General features: G+C 37.2%; 2 protein-coding genes across 2 annotated transcripts; one reads left to right on the top strand and one right to left on the bottom strand.

The window, feature by feature from the left end:
* Window positions 1-262: 262 nt before the first annotated feature.
* On the bottom strand, window positions 263-5,047 carry LOC127831548 (glutathione S-transferase A-like). Its single transcript, XM_052356529.1, has 4 exons — window positions 4,864-5,047; window positions 4,170-4,337; window positions 3,198-3,347; window positions 263-793 (listed from the first exon to the last, which is right to left on the bottom strand). Exons 1-4 carry the CDS (start codon window positions 5,038-5,040, stop codon window positions 566-568), a joined length of 723 nt encoding a protein of 240 aa, XP_052212489.1. The 5' UTR covers window positions 5,041-5,047; the 3' UTR covers window positions 263-565.
* Window positions 5,048-17,030: 11,983 nt separating this feature from the next.
* Window positions 17,031-24,068, top strand: LOC127831547 (monocarboxylate transporter 9-like). Its single transcript, XM_052356528.1, is given in 6 exon segments — window positions 17,031-17,231; window positions 18,990-19,165; window positions 19,874-19,969; window positions 21,138-21,269; window positions 21,509-22,246; window positions 22,767-24,068. Coding segments are annotated over 5 exon segments (1,329 nt in total). The 5' UTR covers window positions 17,031-17,231; window positions 18,990-19,065; the 3' UTR covers window positions 23,030-24,068.
* The last annotated feature ends 1,370 nt before the right edge of the window (window positions 24,069-25,438 follow it).

Below are 25,438 nucleotides of genomic sequence, written 5' to 3'. Positions count from 1 at the left end.
GAACTAGAATAAATATAGTTAGTGTTCGGATGTATTAGGCACACAGATTAACAAAGCATAGCTCACAGTTTACAGCAACGAGTTGACTGGATCAGAATTGTGTAAATTCTGTGGGTCAGAATTATTGCTTAAAGATTTATCCTTCATTTAATATCATCAGATGTATTTGCTGCGTAGCAATATATGATTGGTGAAGTCACAAGGACAAGTTAAAAGTGTTTCCGATCTGATCCGTCAACTGTTGTTTTTTATAAGTCAACTGTAGTAATTATTATTTTTATTACATAATGATGATTCAGAATGATTTAAAATTTACAATAACATGTAAGAAAATATGGAAAATTCCAGGAAAATTACACCGTACGTTTCATGTTGTTGTTATTGTTTTGACATGTCATTTCTACTTCATAATTGTTTTCTTGGAAACAGCATTTTCGTGAGTTTATTGCTTTGGTTCGCTTAAATTAATTGTTCGGTAGTTTATCAATAATCACAGACAAACATATTGTTAACAGCAGAAACATGTATACACTATTCAACGAACGCAACGATTAAATCCATCAGTTTATAATCCCTCCATAAAATGCGTATCACCGCACGGTCCCTCCTTCCAATGCGGGGGCCATGTTTGCTGAGCCGACGGTCGATTAACTAAGAACTCGTAGTAACCGCGTAGCGCCGGAAACTCGTCCAGTTTGGCTCCCAGCCTCACTATGAAAGCAACGAACGGGAAGCAGCAGACGTCAGCCATAGTGAACTTGTCGCCGACAAGGTACCTCCTTCCGGTCAGAGTCTGGAGAATATATACGTAGTCTTGATGAACATATACGTAGTATAAAAATCTTGTTTACTTATTTCTTTTTTATTTATTTATTTACTTATTTATTGATTTAATGTTATCATCAAGAAGAGCAACATGGTCAAAAAATATTTATCAAGTTTCTGTTTCCCTCCTGTGGTTTTATCACCATGTTCACTCCATGTTTAAATAATAAGTCATCCAAGAAACTTGTTAAAAGGGAGGTAATTTAACACAACCTTGTTCGAGAATTTCTAAAGAGCTGCTTCCCTTCTATTATTTCTTTTGCATTTAATCTTACCATGGGAGTTATTAATAATTAATGGAGTCTTCATAAGGAGTATTTCATCGCGTTGCTTCTTGTTAAACGCTTATAATGACAATAAAATAAGCCCAAATCTGTTTTAAACACTATTAATATTAACTCTAGTATTTGTATAAGTGAACTACATTGTGTATGTTGTAAATCTTTAAATCCGTGGTGAGAATAACATTTATTAATTATTGACACATAAGTTGTTATTCAAACATTAAGTTATTGTGTTATGTCTGTATACAGTGTTTTGACAAATACTCAACCATCGTTTGTTAGTCTCATATACCATATTAAAGTATTTGACATTCGTTCTAAATGGAAACTACTATTGTGAATTCTGAAGTAACAAGCCGTTCATTTAGTAGGTCTGTAAGAATCTGCAATTCTCGTTAATGTCAATTTATATTATCTACATGTGTGTGTTTGGTTGGTTGGATTGCTCTCTCTTTGTAACATTACACGTTAAAGATGTATCATGGCAGTCCGCTAACCAACTCACATATCCTCGGATTGCTTGTTTTTCAGTTCTAGGTACACATGCAAGTAACTTTCGACTGCATTACTCAGTCAACCAACTCACACTGTGCTAGCAGGCTTACCAGCTCTAAGTGCACATACTAAATCCAGTAACTGACAACTCCCTACTAAAATCAAAGCTAGGGCGAGAACATTAAAGAAGTTATTTTTTAACCAATCCCCACACACATTATGTAGTCGAGCCGGGGATCGAGTCCGCGATCCTCGCATTCTTAGTCCAGCGCCCTACATACTGAGCTGACATACCCAGTTCATTTAAAGTCCACGTTCGCGGAGATATATATGGGCAGAATCGTAAGAAAACGTGTTTTACTGAGGATATCACTGAAACTCCGGTTGAAATCGGTTGAAACCAAAAATATAACGATTTTTATGTTGGGGTTGAGTACGGTAAAGTACGAAAACGACCTAATTAATATTCATGATTCGACACGTTAATTCGAAACTAAACAAACAAAATTGCGGATACGGGCGAATTTAGCGGATAGAAGGTAAGAACAAATGCAAATACATCTGTTACAGACGGAAACTGAGTTGCAACGCTACGTTTTTGCTAAATCTATGTATTTATCTTCCATATTTTAATAATGTTTAGCGAAAGATAAATATATAGATATAATTTGCATAAATCGCGACGCTGCAATGATTTTGCGTGTATTTATGATCATTTATATATTATTTTATCGATTCAAACTCGATTTTGACCAGGTTTTTGATGTCAACCTCGATAAAAAATATATCTCAATGAATTTATGTAAAGTTTATTTATCGCTATACCATTTATATGCAAAACAACGATCTTTTCCGCGAACGGGGACTTTAATATATTTCATGATTCAAATTGTCAATATTTTAAAGTTGTTTAGTGTATTACCGTTCCAGGAAAAACTTCCATACAGATATACTATAGCAAATTTCAAACCATGTAAGATTTCTACCTAAGTGGACATTAAATTATTTATATATTAAGTCTTCCAGCAACCCTTATTGATTTTAAGACACTGTCTTGGGGAAAGTAATTTTCTTGCGTTTTTAAAGCAATATTATTTTCACCTGAATGGACATTTAAGCCATGTCTTTCTCTTGTAAAGACACAATTGAGAGCAACTAACCCTCAAGCGATGTCAACACCTTTCGGTATCTTAATACACGGATACGCCTGTTCTCAATATCTGGATACACCGTCATTTAAATACCCACTCTCATGTATCCGGATACACTTTAAGCACTTTTCCCAGTTTCTGGATACGAGAACATATAAACTAACTTTTCCCAGTATCCGGTTTATCATTGTACATTCTTCCAAATCCTAGTATCTGGAGAAATCAATCGCGCACCCTATGCCAGCATCCGGATAACCGATACGTTCTATACTTGCCAGAATTACATGTACGCAACTTCTCCAAGTTCCTGGATACCCCTATGATAACCCTTTACCAGTACCCAGATTTCATCCTATAACCTCTTGGTATCCTAAAACAATCAAGTAACCAGTTCCCTAAATGGATCCACTAATATTTCAGAATGTGGATACCCTGTACGTACCCTCTCCCAGTACCCAAGCTCCGTTTTGGCCCTGTTCACCCTTGCGGTGACGTCTATTTTGTTCCAGTCGTCTGCGGACATGAGCCAGCGCTCATAGATCAACGGCTTTAGACAAAGAAAACAGTAATAACAAGAGATTGCCAAGCAATATTGTCCCCTACCGGTGAAACTCCACCATTGTCAGATTATTTTTGAAATAAAGTTTGTTGCCATAGCAACCAGAATTCTTGACGTAGGAACAAATTGAAATGACGTGCGTAATCTCCATATTGCCATCTACCTATATTTCAAGTTTCATGAACAAAAACATGAAGAACTTTTAAAGTTATCGCAGGATCCAAAAAAGTGTGACAGACAGACAGACAGACAGACAGACAGACAGACAGACAGACAGACAGACAGACAGACAGACAGACAGACAGACAGACAGACAGACAGACAGACAGACAGACAGACAGACAGTCAGACAGACAGACAGACAGACAGGCAGGCAGGCAGGCAGGCAGGCAGGCAGGCAGGCAGGCAGGCAGGCAGGCAGGCAGGCAGACAGACAGACAGACAGACAGACAGACAGACAGACAGACAGACAGCAGACAGACAGACAGACAGACAGACTCACGGACACACAGAGCGCAAACCATAAGTCCCCTCCGGTTTCACCGGTAGGGGACCATTATATACTATATGATATTTCAGATGAAATGGGTAAATTGAGAGCTTGCGAGGTTGTGGTATTAAGATATTTGTGGTCTAAAAAAGACTGATTGCGGCAATGAGTGATTTAGAGAATGTGTTATCGGAAATGCGTGTGATTTAGTGCGTACTAAACATAGATTACAAGACGTGCACGCGTTATCATGTAAGTGCGTTGGCGACCGCGCGAGCGTGTGTTTTTTAAGTGTAGTTATTTGAGTTCTGCCGCTCGTTTGCATTTTAACGATATGTATTTTATGCTATATATGCACCTATAACGCTGGAAAGCAAATTATCGGCCTCAAACATGCGCCAATAGACCTGCGAGCGCTCTTCGACGCTGGCCGGGAGTAGCCGGTTGCTGTCGTTACTGTACTTCTCCTCGAGGTACATGCATATTGCGTTCGACTCGTTCACGACCAGGGAGCCGTCCTTGAACGTCGGCACCTGTTCAATAAAAATGTATCATGGGTAATAGCATAAAAATGCTTTAAAGAATTGGTCAAGCGTCTGTTATGTAATTGTGCACTAATTGCATACTAAACTTTATTTAAACATAGTATCGTTAAAGTGAATATTTACATTTAATAGTTGAGAGGTATTATTATAATTATGTTCCAATGCCATATATTTTATTTGAGCTCGATTTTGTCGGAAGCCGTAGATTTTTTTAGCCACACTCGAGTTCTTTATGGTTTTTTGGGTTTCGAACTCTAACCGCGTGGGGTTCAAACTAACGATTTTCTGATCATTTTAGGCGTACAACAAGTTAACATCAAAACTCAATTTTATAATGATTGATTCACATGATTTATAATTACCATTACAACATCTTTGGAACACGAAAGTCGTGGAAACACATCGATATTTTTTATATATAAAGTTTCTGTAATATTCAATGAACGATGTCATAAAAAAAATTGCTCGTAAGTGCTTGTTATGATTTCTATTATACCATAACCCGCACACTCACCTGCCCGCGCTGATTCACGGCCATGATGTCCGCCCCTCTCTGCTCGTTCTTGTCGAAGGAGATCTGCTTATTGGGCAGCCCCTCCCACAGCCCCTTCTCTCCGAGGACCAACATGGGCTTCCACGAGGGGCACGAACCCGAACCCCACCACAGAAACATGGCTCGGTTCGCCGCCATTATTATTCTGGTTATATGTATACATGTATATATATGATGTTGCTGCTATTGCTGTTGTTGCTGTTGTTGTTGTTAATTATAATAAGATTAATGATGTGTTTTATAAGATCCAAACCCGAAGTCCTGGAGTCGCCACGGCACAATGCTCTTTAACGTAAATGGAATCAATGATTTGGTTTGGTATATTATTAAAATACAATTCAGCAAAGCCATTAAGTTGACATGCTTTTGCTTCGACACTCACAACCCTAACGCTTGTGTGGATATTAAAGGGATCGTTTGGTAAATTGACAAAATTGAAAAAAGTTGTTTCAGATTCGCAAATTTTTGTTTTAGTTATGATATTTGTGAGGAAACAGTATTACAGTATTACTGAACATTTTCCATGGTCTAATATAGCTAATATATGCGTCTTTTGACTATTTAAAAACCTAAAAATTATAAAGCGTTACAACGCGAAACAATTGATAATTGGGAGAGTTCTGTTATTGTCGATAAATTTTGTGAAACTACGAAGATTGCTCATATAATGCATAAAATACTTCAACCAAGTATGCTTGACAGAATAGTCGAGCGGGCTAATGCGTTTTTACTCCAGGACTCCGGGGGTCACTGTTTCGAGTCCAGCTTCGGCGTCTTTTTTTTCTTTTTTCAAATTTTATTCTTGATTTTTTACTGGAGCTTTTAAGTTCCAATGTTTACATTTATCAATATAAAGCATTTAATGACTTATTTCAAAACATGCCAAAAACTGTGAAAAGGCCCCTTAAAGACGTGACGAATAACGTGATTCAAACGCAATAATACACACCGAACAGTCAAATCTGTTACGGAATAGTTTTATCGATGAATAAATAGTGCCACATAGAGGCGAATGTCTGTCTGCCTTGATACGTTGGACCCTGCATCATGATAGACTGCGCACAATTCTTGTAATAATCCAATAGTTTGGTCTCTTGTTACGCGTGTAAACATCTCGTTATTCATATTGTATCAGAAATAGACTGCATGAAAGAACAGACTACAGAACAATATGCATACATTTTACTTCATACCAACAAGGTGCAGCCCGCATAATTTTATCATCTGTTATAAGAGTAGCAGGAATATCTAGAAAGCAACAGCATATCGTCGCTTACACAATAAATGCTCCTAAAACGCGCTATATGAATGCGTAACTATGCTATGTACTTTAGTCGAATCACCAACTTCGACACGTGGCGCAGTTAAATGGTAAATTATAGCAATGTATATAACCACTTAACTAACCCGGACTGATCATTCATAACCATGGGCGTCCGCACATAGGGGCAAATGGGGTCAGCTGACCCCCCCCCCCCCCCTGGAAAATCGATGAGCGAAAAAGATAGTTGAATATGGAAAAATCTATACGTGTACAATTATGATTCCTGAATTGAACAGTTTGGGTCAGAATGACCCCTGGTTAGTTTCACACGAACATTAACTCCCATTTACATGTAAACAAGTCATGGATGCGGTTATTGCACAATTTATTAACTCTCAAAACATTGTTTTAAACCTGATTCATTCATTCGTGCGGAGAAGTCAATTTATTAACAATGAACATTTATTCAATCCCTAAATAGGAAGTGAAGACGATGTGGGTCTCTGCCAAATTTTTCGATGATTTTTTGAATAAAAATATTCCTGTCGGTGTTGATCCGATCCCTGTTAACCTCATCATGCATAATCCTGAGAGCCTGTCATCGGACATGGTGGATCTTAGCCATGTCTTGACTCGTCTCAGCGTGCTAAATGATCATTCCAACGTACAAGTGGTGGGGGCAGGGTTAATAATATAATCATCACCTAACGCACAGCCGGAAAAAAAACGTTTTTGACCATGTCAACAAAATCTTACTCATTCTGTTTGATGGATTCCTTCTTGTTCCTGTTGTACCATGACATTGCGTCTTGTTCAAAATTATCGATTTGATAAAATTCGTCGATGGTTAGGACTGTATCTTTATAGTCTGATCGATTGGAATTTTGATGTGGATGGAGTTGATATAACATAAATGCAGGCATATTAGATTATCAAAATCGGCTTCCTAGAGACTGGATCAGCGAGTCCATGTACGGAATATAAGTCATGCGTCGATAGTATTCTTCACTGGTTCCACCAACATAAATCCCTCAATACGGCTTTGCTATGAATCCAACGGCGGTCCTATTCATTTTTAATATTTACAAATTACAGTAACAAAACAAATGGCTGCGCTACGCCCTGTACCGTGATATCGAAACATGATACTGTACAAGATGACGTAATTCCAGAAAACAATTTATTCAAACCACGAAGATCAACTGAATTGTTTGAAGCCATTTAAATGTATGGCGAACCTAATGCTATTAATAACTACAATGTTCTATTTAACAAGCGATCTTATTTCACACTTATAGCACTACCCCCCGCGACAGTGTACGTAGTGGTAAGTTTAAACGAGGAAGTGTTTTATTACAGGAAAATATTTCATCTCGTTTCAGGCCTTTAAAAACATAATCCAGTAAATACATCAAAGATACTTATCAGTGAATGGACACGTACCATGTGGGTGTTCGAATTAAGCAATTGGCGATCGCTAAGACAACTTGAACACCCCCACCCCTATCCCCACACACGCTAAACTTTGCTACAGGATACGCGATAGTGATCAGTTTCGGGGAGACATGTTCATGTGTTCAATACTGTTACAACGGTAGAGTAATGAACAGCTTATCACCAGTGAATAAAACTTCAATGGACGAATAACACTGAAGTATACTGATGTGTCGTGCTATGTAACTACTCGCTGCATCATGTACACGGGTTTACATGTACACTGAACAATACATGAGTAATAATATACAGCAGCTGTTGTTAAGTAATGCCTTGCGGACAGCAAGCTGATACTCTTAGTTTAATATCTATGAAGGAATGAGTCAATTGATGAGTAGCAGAAACATCCAGGGTGACTGATCTGACTATGCGTGTAAGCCTGTATATGAGACTACAACTATTCACAGTACGTAGTTACACGCCTCTAATAAATTATTGATTCATGTTGTGATGCTGCTGATGGGTCATCCATAAAGTAAGTCACATTTGTTTGACCTTTTTTTACCCATCCCTCCCTCCCACTTGTTTTTAACTGTCAAAGATAGCCCCCCCCCCCCCCCCCTAAAACAAAAAGTAAAAAAATACGATCGTTTTCGAACATTTTGTAATTAACACTGAACTAAAATTTAATCTAAAACACTCTTTACTATTTTACTTATAAACATATATATATTTAACTTAAAAGTATTATTAAAATGACTTTAATAGTAAAACAGTTCATTTTCAGTTGTTGTCACAGATATTAATAGAAGCAGTATTTCATTCTAGGCAGAATTGAAAACAAAATTGCAAACGATAGACTGAAAAATTAAATTCTACACATCATTTATCTGCTTCTCATTCATTAACAATAGGTAAAGTCAGGTTAAGATAATCATACGATTATGCATTTTTTAATACTGGAAAAGAAGTTGAATAGCGAAAACTTGACCTCACCCAGTTATGAAAAAAAATCAAAACAAAACAAATTGACAAAAAAAACCTACAAATTACAAAGTATGTGACATAAAACTAATTCAAATGTTAAACTTTAAAAAAATTACTTTGTAAAGCTATTAAAATTAAAAAAAAAATATATAAGGGTAAATTAGATTTTTTTATAAACATAAATGTTTGACGTCACACATGACCTGACTCCAATCTCCCCCTTTAACAAACTGTCACACTTCCTTACACCCCATGTAGCGTGACATACTTTATGGACGGCCCCTTACGTGCTTTTTCATCTTTTGAAATACTTATTCATTTATTAATGTGGTTGGCAACTTGGCATAGTTTACTTCAAACCTTTTGACATTACACTCGATACTGTTGTATCGGTACGTTTACGTTGACCGTACATGATTTTCGTTCGAAATAACGCTCCAATAAACACTGATGTCTGAAATGACCACCGGCCTGTATCGACCCGCGCAAATGAAACACAACCCAATACTGTCTTATCTAATATCTCATTATGCACAAGATACAATACTATCGCAACGTATTTATCGGATTTCGTGGGATGGAATTTGAATTAGTATGGTTCATGTGCTTGCACGTTACCGCCAAATCGGAATTAAATCCCGGCTTACATGAAACGCACAAAAAGCCGGGGATATTATTATGCAAAATCCTATATAAACCAGCCAATAGGATAATCGGATTTCGTCACCTGACTGAATTTGGCCAATCGAAAACTTGAATTTGTCGACTGCTTAGCGACCGCCCGGCAGACGACTATATAACCGCGAAAAAACAGGTTTGCGCCATTCGAGTTATCTTACAACGACTGTTTACGTCTGTAGGTGGATGGTCCACGGCCGTCCACAAGCTCAAATGACCATATATGGAGAAAAAGGCGGGACCAAACCAAATAGGCTTGCAATGCGCATGCCCAAGCAAAACCGATTGTAAGCCATCTTGAAATGTTAGCGTGAAAAGAAATACACTACATTTATTGGATATTTTAATATGATGAATATTCTAGGTAGAGAATATGGATAGTATTATCATTATTAGTATTACGTCAACATTAACTCAACAATTGTATTGTTGACATGAAGAAAAAGCTATTTCGAGGTTGTTTTGACCATTGATTGCTAAGTTACTTAGTAAGTAGGTCAAACTCAAAGTTTTAACTTTTATTGATATTTTATTTAGTTAAGGAATCTTCGAGTAATAGTTAAAAAAAATCTTTCGCATTCTAATTCTATAGCTAAATCATGTGTTGTTGCTATATTATAAACTTTCGTGCATGAGCCATTTAAATCCGTTTGCATTACTTTTTTAGTTGTTTCCCCTGGAAAATTCTCTTCTTGCTAGCCTTCGCCGAGTTATTCAACAACATCGCTATATTGCTGATTTTTGCTGTTGTTTTTTGGTTAAAGCTGCATGCTTTTGTTGGATAATGTTTAATTTATCATTCACGTTTTACATATGATTCTGTTTAAACCATATTTAATCGATGTTTTGGTGAATTTCGCGCATGCTTAACTTGCCTGATTTCGGACGTAATTTACTTTCGGATACATGCTCCTCTTGTGTTTTTTTCGATGTTTTCTTATGTATGCAGATTAAAAAAAACAGCTCATGCTTAAATGTGTTATTGAGCAAGTGACTTCTTTATGCTATGGCAGGAATAAAAAAACTGTTATAAAATTATAAAGGAAGTTTAGTTACATGTATAAACTCACAGTCACAAGTGTGTAAGTATTACTGTTACATTTATTTATATTTTCTAAAAGTAAATATATGCTCACATATCAGTAAGTATTGTACAGCCCTAAATTATATTTAATACACCCATCTAGGCAGTTAATTCATATATGTGCTGGCTTTAATTTACATTCATGTTATTATCACCATGCAATAGGCGGAGGGATATTGTTTTGGCCTTGTCCGCCCGTCTTTCCGTCCATCCGGCACTTTTGTGTTGGGAGCCATATCTTGGAAGTGCTTTGGTGGATTTCATTGAAACTTGGTATGAGTATATGTATAGATAAGAGGATGATGCATGCCAAATGGCATTGTACACTATCTGTTAATAACGGAGTTATGGCCCTTCGAACCTAAAAAAATGCTTTTTTACCTGAGTGTCAAATATAACACTTTTGTGTCCAGAAGCTAATTAGCGGGGGATATCAATTCAATGAATTTGCTTGTTATTAATTGAAGGGAAATAAACCTGTTATTTTGTCTGTCATTATGGTGTTTAAAGTCACATTTAATGGCATCCAACCTACTTTATTTCAAATACAGTAACACCTGGCGCAGTGACCTGGATGCAGATTCTAAGCAGATGGGCCAAAATGGGGGCAGCTAGAGAGACTCGCCTGGAACTGACAAGCCTGGAGGGAGCTGGTTGTCTGTTGGCGAGATGGGACAACAGACGAAGAATAAACGAACCTACTTGATTTGATAAACATTTTTGTAAGTCATTCAAGAATCGAGCAAACTTTTTGTTTCCAATAAGCAGTCCTGTATATATCCGAAATAAAATAAAATGTTTTACTCAGGTTCCTTGATACTCATCTTGGTATTTAAGGGACCTTATAACAGATTATGGCATGTATTGAAGTTTGTCATTAAATGCGTTATATTTATAAATGTAAACATTAAATCTAAAAAGCTCAATTAAAAAACAAGAACAAATTAAAAGAAAAAGTAATCCTCATCTGGGCTCGAACCACTGACCTCTGGAGTAAAAGTCTAACGCTAAGACGGCCATCCATGCTCATACAATATTTTATACTTTTAGTTTCTATAAGCAAAGCTCGTAGTGTCACAAAAACGACAACAGAACTCCAAATTATTCAATTGTTTTGCTTTGTAACGATTTATCATTTTCAGGTTGTTAATGTTAAGTATAACTGTTTTCTCACAAATATCATAACTGCAACAAAAATGTGCAAGTCTGAAACAATTTTTATGCCCCCTTTCAAAGAAAAGGGGGCATATAGTTATCAGACTGTCCGTCTGTCGGTCCGTATTTCTGTCACACTTTGCGTTTAGGTTTCGAAAAATGCTCATAACTTCTATTTCCCTTGAGATATAACCTTCATATTTGGTACGCATGTGCATATGGACAAAGCCTTTCCATACGAACACAAATTTTTACCCCTGTGACCTTGACCTTGAACTTAAGGTCCGTGTTTAGGTTTCAATATCTGCGTTTAGGTTTTGAAAAATGCTCATTACTTCTATGTCCCTTGAGATATAACCTTCATATTTGGTATGCATGTGTATATGGACAAGGCCTTTCCATACGCACAAAAATTGTTACCCCTGTGACCTTGAACTTAGGGTCCGCGTTTAGGTTTCGAAATCTGCGTTTAGGTTTTGAAAAATGCTCATAACTTCTATGTCCCTTGAGATATAACCTTCATATTTGGTATGCATTTGTTTATGAACAAGGCCTTTCCATACGCACAAAAATTTTACCCCTGTGACCTTGACCTTGAAGTTAGGGTCCGCGTTTAGGTTTCGAAATCTGCGTTTTGATATTGAAAAATGCTTATAACTTCTATGTCTCTTGAGATATAACATTCATATTTGGTATGCATGTGTATATGGACAAGGCCTTTCCATACGCACACAAATTTTGACCCCTGTGACCTTGAACTTAGGGTCTGCGTTTAGGTTTCGAAATCTGTGTTTAGGTTTCGGAAAAGCTCATAACTTCTATCAAGCATTTATAGGGGGCATAAGTCATCCTATGGTGACAGCTCTTGTTTTATTATGTCAATTTACCAAAAAATGCAAAGGCCCCTTAAAATACATGAAGTAATGTTTACAGTTGTCCATAACCACATATTGAAAAAGAATGTGCAAGCTCTATCTATTGGCATACAAACAAAGCCAATCTGTTGGATTATTACTCATGGCAAGCAATATGATCTTAGGTATACCTTCTATAATCAGGTGTTTGCACTTTAATCACATTAAAATTTGAAAAACTATAGAAGTACAAAAAGGTCAGAATGATAACAAACAGGTTTGTAATGGACATCATCTTGCAATTGCTATTTATGTGAGTGGGATGGTACACAAATTCTGAATTTGTTATATGTAGGACATTTAGTAACTTAGCAACCCATGCATGTTGCAAGGGTGTTAATTGTCCGGATTATTTGGAAATCCCGATTTGAGCCATTCAGGATTGAATTTTAGATCAGTGTAAATCCGATGATTTGTTTTAAGGGGGTGTGAACAAATATTGTAATTGCTTCATTGGCATGCCGGGCATGTGCGCTTAGTATGGATTTTTCCTGGTCTTTTTAACAAGGTTTTCCAAAGAAAAAAACGGTTATTAGATTGGCAAATGCCGGCTGGCGGGCGGACGGAACAAGCTTGTCCGGGCCATAACGTTGTGGTTCTTGGTGAGAATTTAAAATCATTTGGCACATTTGTTCACCATCATTAGACGGTGTGTCGCTCAAAAGAATACCGTCAATATATCCAAGGTCAAGGTCATACTTTGAGTTCAAAGGTCAAAAATGGCCATAAAGGAGCTTGTCCGGGCCAAAACTATGTCATTCATTGTGAGACTTAAAAATGATTTGGCATATTTGTTCACCATCGTGGGACGTTGTATCTCACTTTAGAATTACGTCAAAATCTCCAAGGTCAAGGTCGCCACAACTAAAAATATATTTATTTTGAAACAAAGGGGGTTAATTATAAACAATCAGTTCAGTTTAAGTTGTCTCCCTCTATCAGACTTTTTTCTACATTGAAAACCTGGTTTTGTGACAATTTTGTCCCTTGTTTTACTATTGTCTGATTGGTTATCCGCTGACACGGACATAAAAGGTAACTGACCTAACCTTTTGGCTACTTTCCAGAAATCTTACATACTACAAAATGTAGCATATGTCCACCATCATTAAATTTCCATTTTCTGCTGTCAAACTAAGTGCATATATTATTTCATTTGCAAAAGACATATCTGGATATATTTTTGGACAGTTGTTTTACTGTATGGTTAGTGGATTAACATTTATTATGCCCCCCTTCGAAGAAGAGGGGGTATATTGCTTTGCACATGTCGGTTGGTCGGTCTGTCGGTCCGTCCACCAGGTGGTTTCCGGATGATAACTCAAGAACGCTTAGGCCTAGGATCATGAAACTTCATAGGAAGATAGATCATGACTCGCAGATGATCCCTATTCATTTAGAGGTCACTAGGTCAAAGCTCTAGGTCATGGTGACCCGAAATAGTAAAGTGGTTTCTGGATGATAACTCAAGAATGCATATGCCAAGGATCATGAAACTTAATAGGTAGATTGATCATGACTTGCAGATGACCCCTATTGATTTTGAGGTCACTAGGTCAAGGTCACGGTAACCCGAAATAGTAAATGGTTTCCGGTTGATAACTCAAAATCGCATACGCCTAGGATCATGAAACTTCATAGGTAGATAGATCATGACTCGCAGATGACCCCCTATTGATTTTGAGGTCAGTAGGTCAAATGTTAAGGTCACGGGGACCCGAAATAGTAAAATGGTTTCCGGATGATAACTCAAGAACACATATGCCAGGTAGTGTTTTTCCCAGGCCATTTTAGCGTGGCGAAAAGCCACGCCGCCCTCCCGGATTGCCATACTGCCCTTTTCAAAGGCAAATTTCGCCACGCGCCCTTTTTTTCAAAGGCAAATTTCACCATGCGCCCTTATCGATAACATCTTTGTTGCCTTAGGATCTAACTTGGTCCGCAAAATCAGCTTCCTTGATTGTCTGTGACGCTCCGACTGTGCTTGATTTACTCGAGAGACGTCAACGTCTAATCGACTATATTTAATTGAGCAGATTTAATCTATAACAATGCTCGATTTATAGGTAGGTCTTACTGACTGCTCCAAAGCTGTGAATTAGTCATGCGTGAATAACCCCGTGTCAGTATCAATCGATAATGCCGGAAGCAATGTTATACCGAGCGCACTTTTCGCTCGGCAATGTGTACTCCTCCACGATATAATCATTACTTCTGAGACTTTTGATGAAAAACTCGATGTTATTCTCGTGGCAATCGTGCTTTGCATGCATTATTCAGCTACATCAAAACATATATTTTTACGCATAATTACATTTAAATTCACAAACAAATTTATTCTTTATCGTTTTCGTCTTTAAGATAATTAGATCTAATTATTGAAATAATTACTGAGACGTATACCAATTTATCAAAATGCGAATCGCCAATATGATTTAACGTTGCTATGCGCACCTGTCGCTTACATCATTTGACATTCTATCAACATGGCGGACTATACAAAATTAAATTGTGACAAATAAAAGCGTAAACGATCGAATTTACAATGGATATTATACATTAAGAAGGAATTTATGAAATGTCTGTGATAATCAACGATGCATAAATATGTTTTAGATAGCAACAACATTATTTATTTATTTGTAATCTTCTCGGTGGATGTATGTCACGGAAACGGGTGTTTGCATATTGTTAGCGATCAATTTACTCGCAATGTTATTTTAAACATCTGTCGAGATTATTGTTAGAAAATGGGACAAACATGGTTTCATTTATATGTTAGTGGATCTGTGTATAATCAGATTCATATGCATATATTGCTTTATTATGTTTGTCGTGCTGTACTGTTTATTGAAACAGCATGGAACTTAAATGTATGTTGCAAGGTAAATATATTAATATAAATCATAGTAAGTTAAATACATCTATTACCATTAAATGTGCTTGTTTATATGTTATTTTTTCCACAACTGCTTCTGATGCGATTACATGTTTCCCAGTAATTCAGGTATTCAGGGAACGTTTTTGCCTTTTTTTGCCTAAACTGCGCGCTAAATTGCCCTTTTTGAAAGTAATGCGCCATGCCCCTTTGCCCTCCTGGGAAAAACACTACCAGGGCTTGCACTAAGAAATAAATTTTGGAAGTCCTGACTTCCTGCCCTTTACTTATGGAAGTCCCACTCAAAAATGTTGGAAGTCCAAACAACTTTAATGTTGATGTTAACAGAATGTCAACTGCGTAAATGATCACAAACTCTTCCCATCCATTTTGGGTCACTGTACATCTGTGAAAGTAACTAGATATATCATACAAGGCTGAAACTACCCTAGGCTTTAAAAATAGGGAGAAGTTTGGAAAATCAGGGTATAAGTTTGTGCAAACAATATCGACAAAACATGTCAATTTCAAAACTTTTATTATTTCTATCATTTTACTATGTTCATTTGTAAAAACAATAAATTCTCATTAAAATCTACTTAAATTAAATTATTTATTAATTGATTAATAATCATAACACATTTAAGTCATTCAACACATTTAAGTAATTTGAGATATGTGCGGTTGCAAGTTTTCATCACATATTTATTGTCATTTTATTATCCTCACCCCTATGACTGCATTTGCAACAAAACACAATCTTAATGAATGGTCATGATGGAGCATCTAGTATATCTATTACTGTTTATCCGAATACTATACATTGTCCGAAATATGTACACTTTATAAATGCCTTACCAGTTTAACTTTAATAATCCAAACTTTCCTCGTTGTTATCTGGTTTAACAAACCTTATCAAATGTTTGTTAAATCCATTTAATGTTTTCTCCATTATTGAATCAGAGACGTCATCACACATCTACGTCTCTGATTGAATCAACATTACTTGTAATTTGAATCGCCAGCTTTGAACTGAACGCGGGTTGAATGTTACAATAGGTCAGCCATTTGCATAGCTAAAGAAACTTCAGCTTACAGTTTATATAGTATTGACATACCTGTAGCGCCAGTCAAAAATCATAAAAAGCGACATTTAAAGTTATGGTAGCCAGAACTACCATTTGCAATGTCGAAGGTCATGGCGTAGCAATTTAATTCTACTCGGATAATTTATATCTAATCCAGGAAATGTGTTTTCTGAATGTTTCTGACTAGTAAAATGACATGTTAGTATAGAAAATGAATTGTGATTCCAGTTTATATAAGATGGTTATTACTCGTAATTATCGGTGGATTAACAAACTGAGAAAACTCGCGGGAACTTATACGGTAGTGAATCTACGTAATTAATTAAACTTTGATCAGTTTTGTTTTTCTTTAATTATTTTTGCCGTCTTTCTTTTACCGTGCCGTCTGCCCCAAACCAGCAATTATCTCCTAATCATTAGACAACATGCGACACGCGCAAAGAGGCACGAGTGTGTTGTTAAAGCAACCAATATTAAGCCACTGGTTGGTCACGGTCAATTTGCGATCCGCGCGGGGGTTAATTGTGTAACCGTTAGATAAACAACACACAATAAACTTGCTAATCACCTGCGGGCGGTATCAAATATAAGGAGGCGAAGTTAAGACTGATCGAGACGTGTGCAAAACACATTGAGTCGGCAGAAAGCAGTGTTGATTGAAGTATTACTTTAATCGACAGCTTACGTTACGGGTTGCTATTTTTGGCGTATGACCAATTTTAAGGAAGTATAGTGGACGTCATGGAAACAATTATCGGGCGTAATATACGGCCGTACGCCGCTTAGTGCAAGCCCTGATTAATATCAACAAATACAGATCTCACTTGGAAGGATGATTTATCTATCTGTAAGTAAATCGTTATAATTATGATGCATTTTCTTGACGCTGTAAAAAAAACATGTGTTGAAAAAATTATTCGATATAGTTTGAAATATAAGTCTTATGAAACATGCAGTTCCGATAGTAAGAACTGAAAGGTTAAGTTTTAATATCACTGCAGTTTATGCTATTTGATGGTTGCAATTACATTTAAATTGACTGGTGTCAATATTGAAGATATTAATTGACGAACATATTTTTTCTCCTTTCTGTACAGTGATATTTGTAAGCAATGTACTCGTGTGTTTTTAATGAGTGTCTTATTCAACAACATTTTATTTCTTATCTTATTCGGTAAAACACCTTGTTAGTCATTATAAATAATTATAATAATAGCAATACAGTACAAGTAGTAGCAGCAGTAGTAGAGGAGTACTAGTATAGAAGAAGAAGTAGTTGTAGTAGTAGTAGTGGTATATTAGTAGTAGTAGTAGTAGTATAGTAGTAGTAGTAGTAGTAGGAGTAGTAGTATTAGTAGTAGTAGTAGTAGTAGTAGCAGCAGTAGTAGAAGAAGTACTAGTAGTAGAAGAAGAAGTAGTTGTAGTAGTAGCAGTGGTAATAGTAGCAGCAGTAGTAGAAGGAGTACTAGTATAGAAGAAAAAGTAGTTGTAGTAGTAGTAGTGGTAATAGTAGCAGTTGTAGTAGTAGTAGTAGTATAGTAGTAGTAGTAGTAGTAGTAGTAGTAGAAGTAGTAGTAGTAGTAGTAGTAATAATATAGAAGTAGTAGCAGTAGTAGTAGTAGTAGCAGTAGTAGTAGTAGTAGTAGTAGTAGTAGAAGTAGTAGTAGTAGTAGTAGTAGTAGTAGTAGCAGTAGCAGTAGTAGTAGTAGTAGTATTGGTATTAGTGGTAGTAGTGGTAGTAGTGGGTAGTAGTAGTAGTAGTAGTAGTAGTAGTAGTAGTAGTAGTAGTAGTAGTAGTAGTAATGTAGTAGTAGTAGTAGAATAGTAGTAGTAGTAGTAGTAGTAGTAGTAGTAGTAGTAGTGGTAGTAGTAGTAGTAGTAGAAACTATGTTTAGATAGTTTAGAAACTATGCACCATGAGGTTGTATCTATACAGCCGGAAAACCAATAAGAACAAAACTGACTACTTAACTTAACCCATTTATGCCTAGCGTCTAGAAAAAAAGGCCTTGGATATAGATACAAATATACTACACATCCCTAATTTTGGAAATAATTGATCCAATTTAAAAGGATGGGAGAGGCCACTGGGCATAAATGGGTTAATCTCACGTAAAGAATGCTGTGTCCCTATAACACCAAGCTGCCTAATATTGCTTAGTATTGTATGAATAAACCAAAAGTCCAACTGCCATTTTGTGACAAACGCATTATAAACAGTATTGATTACACTTGAGATAAAAGTATGTTCATGAAGTTGCAAGACATAAAGGTTAAAGCCTGTCTCTTTGTAGACAATACTTAACCTTGTGCAGTGATTGAATAATTGTCAATCCCGAAGATAACGAAGTATTGTCGATTAAAATGTAGTATTACCCGGATTTGACCAGTTTGACCCGCACGGACCAGAAGTAATTAATGCTGGTGGTTTATGCCGAGTTTGACGACACGCATTGTTTATTTATTATTTTTTCGGTATTCATGAAAATTGGCAATGTACGGCGACATATTACAATTAAAGGACTACTTTATTTTAAGAAGGTTTAAACGTTTATTCTTCGGGGTTTTTAGAAGGTTGATAATAAGTGAAAAGCATGCTTCTCAGATCTTTTACACGTGACCGTGAGGATGAAAATTACGCAACCATAGACCTAAGGTCAACGTAACGTCAACCTAACGTCATGAGAACATCAGAGGACGTTGACAGAGGATGGGCGTGGGTGGTCGCCGCGTGCTCCTTCCTGATTCACGTCATGACGTACGGGCTTGCATGGAGCACAGGTCTGTGTTAAGAATGTTTAGGGGATTTCTATTAGACTTTGTACACCCGATTGTTTTTTCACTTAATAATATATTAAGTTAAAAACAAGATTTACAAAATATTCTTTTTGGAATAGTCTTGAATTACTAGAATAGCTAGAAAAAAAACTGTGCCTTCCCAGGATTCGAACCTTGGACAACTGAAAGCACTATATATCCGCCACCACTGTAACATTCAGGCGCGTACTAGTTAACATAGTATTTAAAAGCTATATACTATGTATGTTGATAATGCACGCATTCCGGTATTCAAATTATAGATGAAAACGCGTTTTATCCATGATTTGGAATAACGTTGAATACTGATATAGAGTTTATATTACCATGGATACCAAAGTCTGCGTATTGGTAGCGCATGAGCTTTTGCCGCCAGAGGTCCCGGGTTCATAACCTGGGGCAGTATTTCAATGGATGTTGTTCAATCTGTTTTCTTAATATTAGAAAAAACTTGTTCATGATACTTTTCAACAGGTCCTGTAAAGAGATTCAAGATATTTTTTTGGGGAACACTATTCGTGTCAATATACTAGTAATAGCCCAAAGCCAATATACTCGGATATAATCTAGATGCTGTTAGAACGTGCAGTGAGACCCCATGCTGCAAACTATGTGTATGTCACAGTTGGTAGGTAAAGTCACTGCTTTAACTCACTACTTATTTCATCACAGGCGTCTACAACGTCATTTTCCTTGAAGCATTTGGTCAGCCAAAGTCAGTGACGGCGTGGGCAGGGTCGCTCCCGACGGCGATGATGTACGCAGCCGGTAGTAACTATTCTGTAGCTTATCTGACCTCAATACGCTAACGTCACTTTCGTTGACCACTGCCATTGAAATGTGACCTTAAATAGTTTGGAAAATTTTAGACAAAAGCGCATGGCAGAGCTTGGCCGGACGTCTAGAATCGGCCCGAGAGCATTTTCAGTTACTAGTATTTCGGACATTTGTGGGGGGGGGGTTCGGACGTTGAACGTTACCTTATTTTTTACAACAAAAAACAACACTTCATGCAAACTTTTTAAATTTTATAGATTCTGTAATGAACATGTATTGTTTTGTTAATAAATACGTTTACGCGTCATGTTTAGCGTTGAAGTTATTAAACTGCAGTATCTTTAGCCAAATGCATTTAGCATTAATTTATGAGAATATTATCCGATTATGATATATATTATTGCACAAAAACACATGTTAAAATCTAGATCTGATAACAAAACAAAACAATGTTTTACATTTGGTGTCAGCTGGAGGGTGAATGCCACATGTGCATCCCTAACATGGGTCAATCTGTTTTTGACAAAAAATTGATTTACAGTGAAGCGAAATAAACGGTCTGCATATAAGCAGGTTGTCTCAGAGCATAAAACAAAAGCAAATTTTAGATTAGCTAGATTTTTCTTTTTTGTAGAGCTTCAAATATTAAATATTTCTTAAAAGACAAGTTACTTTAGGAAGGAATCAGTAAGGAACCATCACTCAAATCGTACGGGGTGCATTAAACCTAACTACACTCTCACTTGTGTTCAAAATTGTTTTTATTCAGTAAAACAAAATTCAATTCATCACTTAAAGTGACCGAATTAGTCTCTACGTTGAACGTTGAGTGCATTTTATTGTGCACCACATGTCGTTTACGAATTATAGTCAATTTTAAGGTAAATTTAAATTGTCTTTCTACATTAAGTAATGGCATGTGTCAATAGAACTAATATTTAAATAATGGAGAGAAACGTTGCTAAATTAATCTTATCTAAGATAACAAGTCTGACATTTCTCCCTGTTAGAATTGTCTTCCGCTGCGCATGCTCAGTCCTCTGCGTTACCCGCTTTGTCTGACGGTTTTCACGGTCCTTGCAGACTTCACGCGACACCGGCGTTATCAGAAGTCCAGTTTTTGCAATGCATAATGTGAACGTGTTTATTTGAAATTTAGGTCCTGTCGCCAGTGTGCTGACCAACAAGTTCGGGTTCCGCCCTGTGATCATGGTGGGTGGGGTACTGGCCAGTGCGGGGTTGTGCCTCAGCTACTTTGCGACCAGCTTGTACTACCTCTTCTTCACATTGGGTGTTTAACAGGTAGGCATAATGTTCTTATTGTTGGAAATGAGTAGGCCATTCTTTATTGCCTTTTGGACACGCAAGCGTCACCGTCATGATCAAAAAGTATTGTATGTAGATTTATGTATCCCGCCCTTTCAAACTACCGATATGTTGTATCCCGCCTTTCAAACTACCGATATGTTGTATCCCGCCTTTCAAACTACCGATATGTTGTATCCCGCCCTTTCAAACTACCGATATGTATTTCAGGTGTTGGATTGGGGAGCGTCTACATTCCAGCCATATCTGCTATATCATTCTACTTTAACGAGCGTCTGCCGCTCGCTTCAGGTATTGCGGCTTCCGGTGTGGGCGTCGGGAACTTTCTGTATCCGCCAGTCATTCGGTGGCTCGTGATAACATTCGACTGGAAATCCAGTTTTCTTGTTCTCGGTGGATTGACGCTAAATATATGCGTACTAGGCGCTTTGATCCGCCCTGTGAAGAGAATGGATATACCAGAGAAACAACCTGTTTTAGACTTTACTTCCGTTTAAAAAACGCGGCTATGTGATGCTTTGCGTCAACGTGTTTCTCTTCTGCTGTGGAATCTCAGCATTATACATTCACCTGTTTCGCATGCCGAGCAAATTGCAATGGGCACCGATCGCAGTGCATGGCTCATTTCCGGTTTGGGCATTGCGAATCTCATTGGACGCCTTTTATACGGTGCGATTGTACAACAGCCAGCCATGAATCCATTCTTGCTCTACGCTGGCTCGTTCGGATTAGCTGGCGTTTGCATCTGCCTCGTTCCTTTCATGACGACTTACTGGTCTCTCATGACGGTCGCCGTCTGTTTCGGGTTGATGTCCGGCTGCTTTGGTACCCTGCTTGTTCCCATTCTGATCCGGCTCCTGGGACTCCAGAGGTTCGCCAACGGCTACGGATGTCTGCTGCTTTTCATGGCCGGTGGTCAGCTGATCGGAGCTTTTATTGCAGGTTAGAAGGGGTTTAGTTTATTTTCTTTAGGATCATGCTATATCTTTGGATAAAAAATATTATTTCCAGGTAACAGAGGGGGTAATCATGTGATAGTCAAGATGGCGACGTTTATTCCGAGTAAGGTATTTTTCGCCGTTGTATACTCTTTATTACTTGTATTTATTGTTTAAATGCCGCTCACTTCCTTTATTTCGTGTTGATATTCGCTCTTAATCTGGACTTTACTGGCTGCAAATTTTCTTAGCGAGATGACCTAATTAAAGCTCCACTAAGAAAATTTGCGAGGAGTAAAGTCGAGATATAAAGCGAATTTTAATACGAAATAAACTCTGATCACATGTTTACTGATATGGCTGGAAAGTGAGCGTCATAATCATTTAAAATTAAACAACAGAAATAAAGGTTATAAAACGATGAAACATAACTGTCTCGGCATGGACGTCGCCATTTTAACTATCACGTGATTACCCCATCTGAATAATAATGTCGCTAATTATACAAATTATTGTTTTCTCAGGTGCGATGTACGACATCACGAACACTTACACGTGGGCTTTCGTTCTGGGTGGATCACTATCTATTCTGAGCGCAAGTAATCATGGTACAGCCGTATTGTTATGTCAAGAACCACGAACAACATGTGGAAACCTTGAATTATCAAGAAACGACTCACTTGCCGATTCCATAGATTTGCCACGGAGTAGGTTTCCTTCCCATAGAGCTATTCGTGCCACAAGCGGTATCGTTGGAAAGCTTGGTTGGAGCCAAACGAGCGCTTGAGCTGCAAAGATCTAGACTGTCTCTGAATATACAGGACACTCAAACAAAGAAGATGAAAATGAAAGACATAAATACCACTAAGTTGGCCAAAAATGATAACAAACCAGTTAATATGCAACTTATGGCTGTTCAATTGTCCGCCTCGACGAAAACAATATGATCAAGTGTCCAGTCATACGGGGTGAATAAAGCAGCAATATGATCAAGTGTCCAGTCATACGGGGTGAATAAAGCAGTTGGTGAATCATAGTCCCACTACATTTCGCTGAAATTATTTGTGATTTGATCTCAATAATATACACAGCATTGACTGTCTTCTATAATTATTCAGGGAATCATTTTACGTGTTTATTCTTTAATATCTACATGTTTGTTTGATATTTGTTTTTAGGGACTCTTGTAATGCTTATTTTAATACTCAGTCTGCTTGCTCTTACCTGAGTCAAGTATGGCACTATTAACCCATTCATGCCTACAGCGTCTAGAAAAAAAGGCCTTTGCAAACAGCGTATACCCAGATGAGACGCCGCATGATGCTGCGTCTAATCAGGGTCTGCGCTGTTTGCTTAAAGGAATTTCTGTACGAAATATTCTAAATATAGAACTAAAAATACTAGACATCCCTAATATTGGAAATAAATTGATCCAATTTAGTAGGATGGGAGAGTCCACTAGGCATAAATGGGTTAAAAACCGCATATTTCGTCACAAACTCGTTGAGTCGTATATATGACGCGCAACAAAATGGTAAAACTATTCATGTCTAAAATACTGATCTATTTGAACCCATTTATTCATAGTGGACTCCCACATCCTTCTAAATGTAAGATCAATGGATCAATTTATTTCCAAATTATGCATTTCTAGTACATTTATTTCTATATTTAGAATATTTATTACAGAAATTCCTTTTAGCAAACAGCTTAGACCCTGATGAGACGCCGCATGATGCGGCGTCTCATCTGAGTCTACGCTGTTTGCCAAGGCCTTTTTTTATAGAGCTAGACATAAATGGATTAAAATCGTATAATCAGCCGTATTGTCTGTGTTAACTTCTATTTATGTTTTTATTTGTTTTTGCTATAAGAATGCAGTAAACGTCTGGAAACGACTGTGCAAATGCCTTATTTGTACACGTTTTAAAGTCGATTGAACGTATGAAGTGTACCTAAGAATTGAATTACCCTTTGAAATGTTTACCAATCGTTTATTACCGGTAAATGGCAGAACGATAAGAGCCGATTCATGGGTTCTATGCCATATCAGGCCAGCGTAGCTCTAGCCCAGCCCGCGCAATAGCGCAGTCTTGCCAGAAGCTACGCTGAACCCTAAAGAATCAAGGTTTCGTGATATCAATGGCGGACATGGTAGCTCTTGACTCGGCTCCGCAGATGATATGTCAGTTGTGTTCTCGTCTCAACAATAGCACCGTATTATGAGCATTCAGTAAACATAAAAGTATGCGTGTATAAACAGCATGACAACAGTGTATGCGAAGTGACCGCTTGAGAAGTTGTCTTCTTGCCTCCGTCTTATTTAATATTTTTCAGCATAGTTCAAGTACGTTACATCTTAAAAATAACAATACATGCAAAATATTTAGTTAATTTAGTATATACATTATGAATGATTTTTAATTGTCTTCGACAATAACACATCTTTAAATAGAGTGGCCCCTTCACATTTTTATAAGTACAGGTTAACAACATCAATTTCTGATTGAGCGATAGAAATGTCGTGCTTGTCGCTATCATCTTTTCGTGTAGTTTGTAGGAACAATTACGTAACTACTATCACGTCACATATGTTACGTGACTACCGGTTAAGCGTCTGAAACGTCATATTCCTCGAGGCGTTCAGACAGCTGAAATCAGTGACGACGTTGGCCGGAAGGATCCCGAAAGAATTACTACAATTACCCTGAGCATTTTGCAAAAAATGCAAGTATTTCTTGTTACAATTTTTTAACCGCTAAGCACTTGATGTTATGGTGAGATATTCGAGGGGAAAAGTGCAAACAAATTGAAATATTATTTACATTTGTTTCATATTAAAAGACGCAGGCGAAAGCGCTGAAAATTTACACAATACATGTACTTTATTGAACATTTCTGCTAAACTAATTTAAAGCTTAAGGAATATTGGGGGAAAAAAGTCTTCTTCATGCAAACTGTTCCATTTTTGTTTCCTTGACTTTTGATACTGACTACAAACTACGTGTGACTTGTATTTATTTAGGTTTCTGGTGTCACTCATGTATAATCATTTTCGGTTATTGTGTCTTTTTAGTTATAAACATCGTTTGCGAGAGGAAAAAAATCAGTATAGATTAGTTAGAAAGTTATGTTAAGTATGCTTTATTTATAGGACTTCATATGAACTAGCTTTTTACAGATAAGTAGATGTATG

This window comes from Dreissena polymorpha, chromosome 5 (genome assembly GCF_020536995.1).
Source record: "Dreissena polymorpha isolate Duluth1 chromosome 5, UMN_Dpol_1.0, whole genome shotgun sequence".
Classification (NCBI taxonomy): domain Eukaryota; kingdom Metazoa; phylum Mollusca; class Bivalvia; order Myida; family Dreissenidae; genus Dreissena; species Dreissena polymorpha.
Note: the sequence above shows the minus strand (reverse complement) of the source record. Positions and strands in the feature narration are given on the sequence as shown.

Coding starts and splice junctions, on each gene's coding strand:
- LOC127831548 (XM_052356529.1), bottom strand. CDS start 5,040: ATGGCGGCGAACCGAGCCATGTTTCTGTGGTGGGGTTCGGGTTCGTGC. Junction 3,348..4,169: donor CCGATAATTTGCTTTCCAGC/GTTATAGGTGCA, acceptor GGTAGGGGACAA/TATTGCTTGGCAATCTCTTG. Junction 794..3,197: donor AGCTTGGGTACTGGGAGAGG/GTACGTACAGGG, acceptor TATATTCTCCAG/ACTCTGACCGGAAGGAGGTA.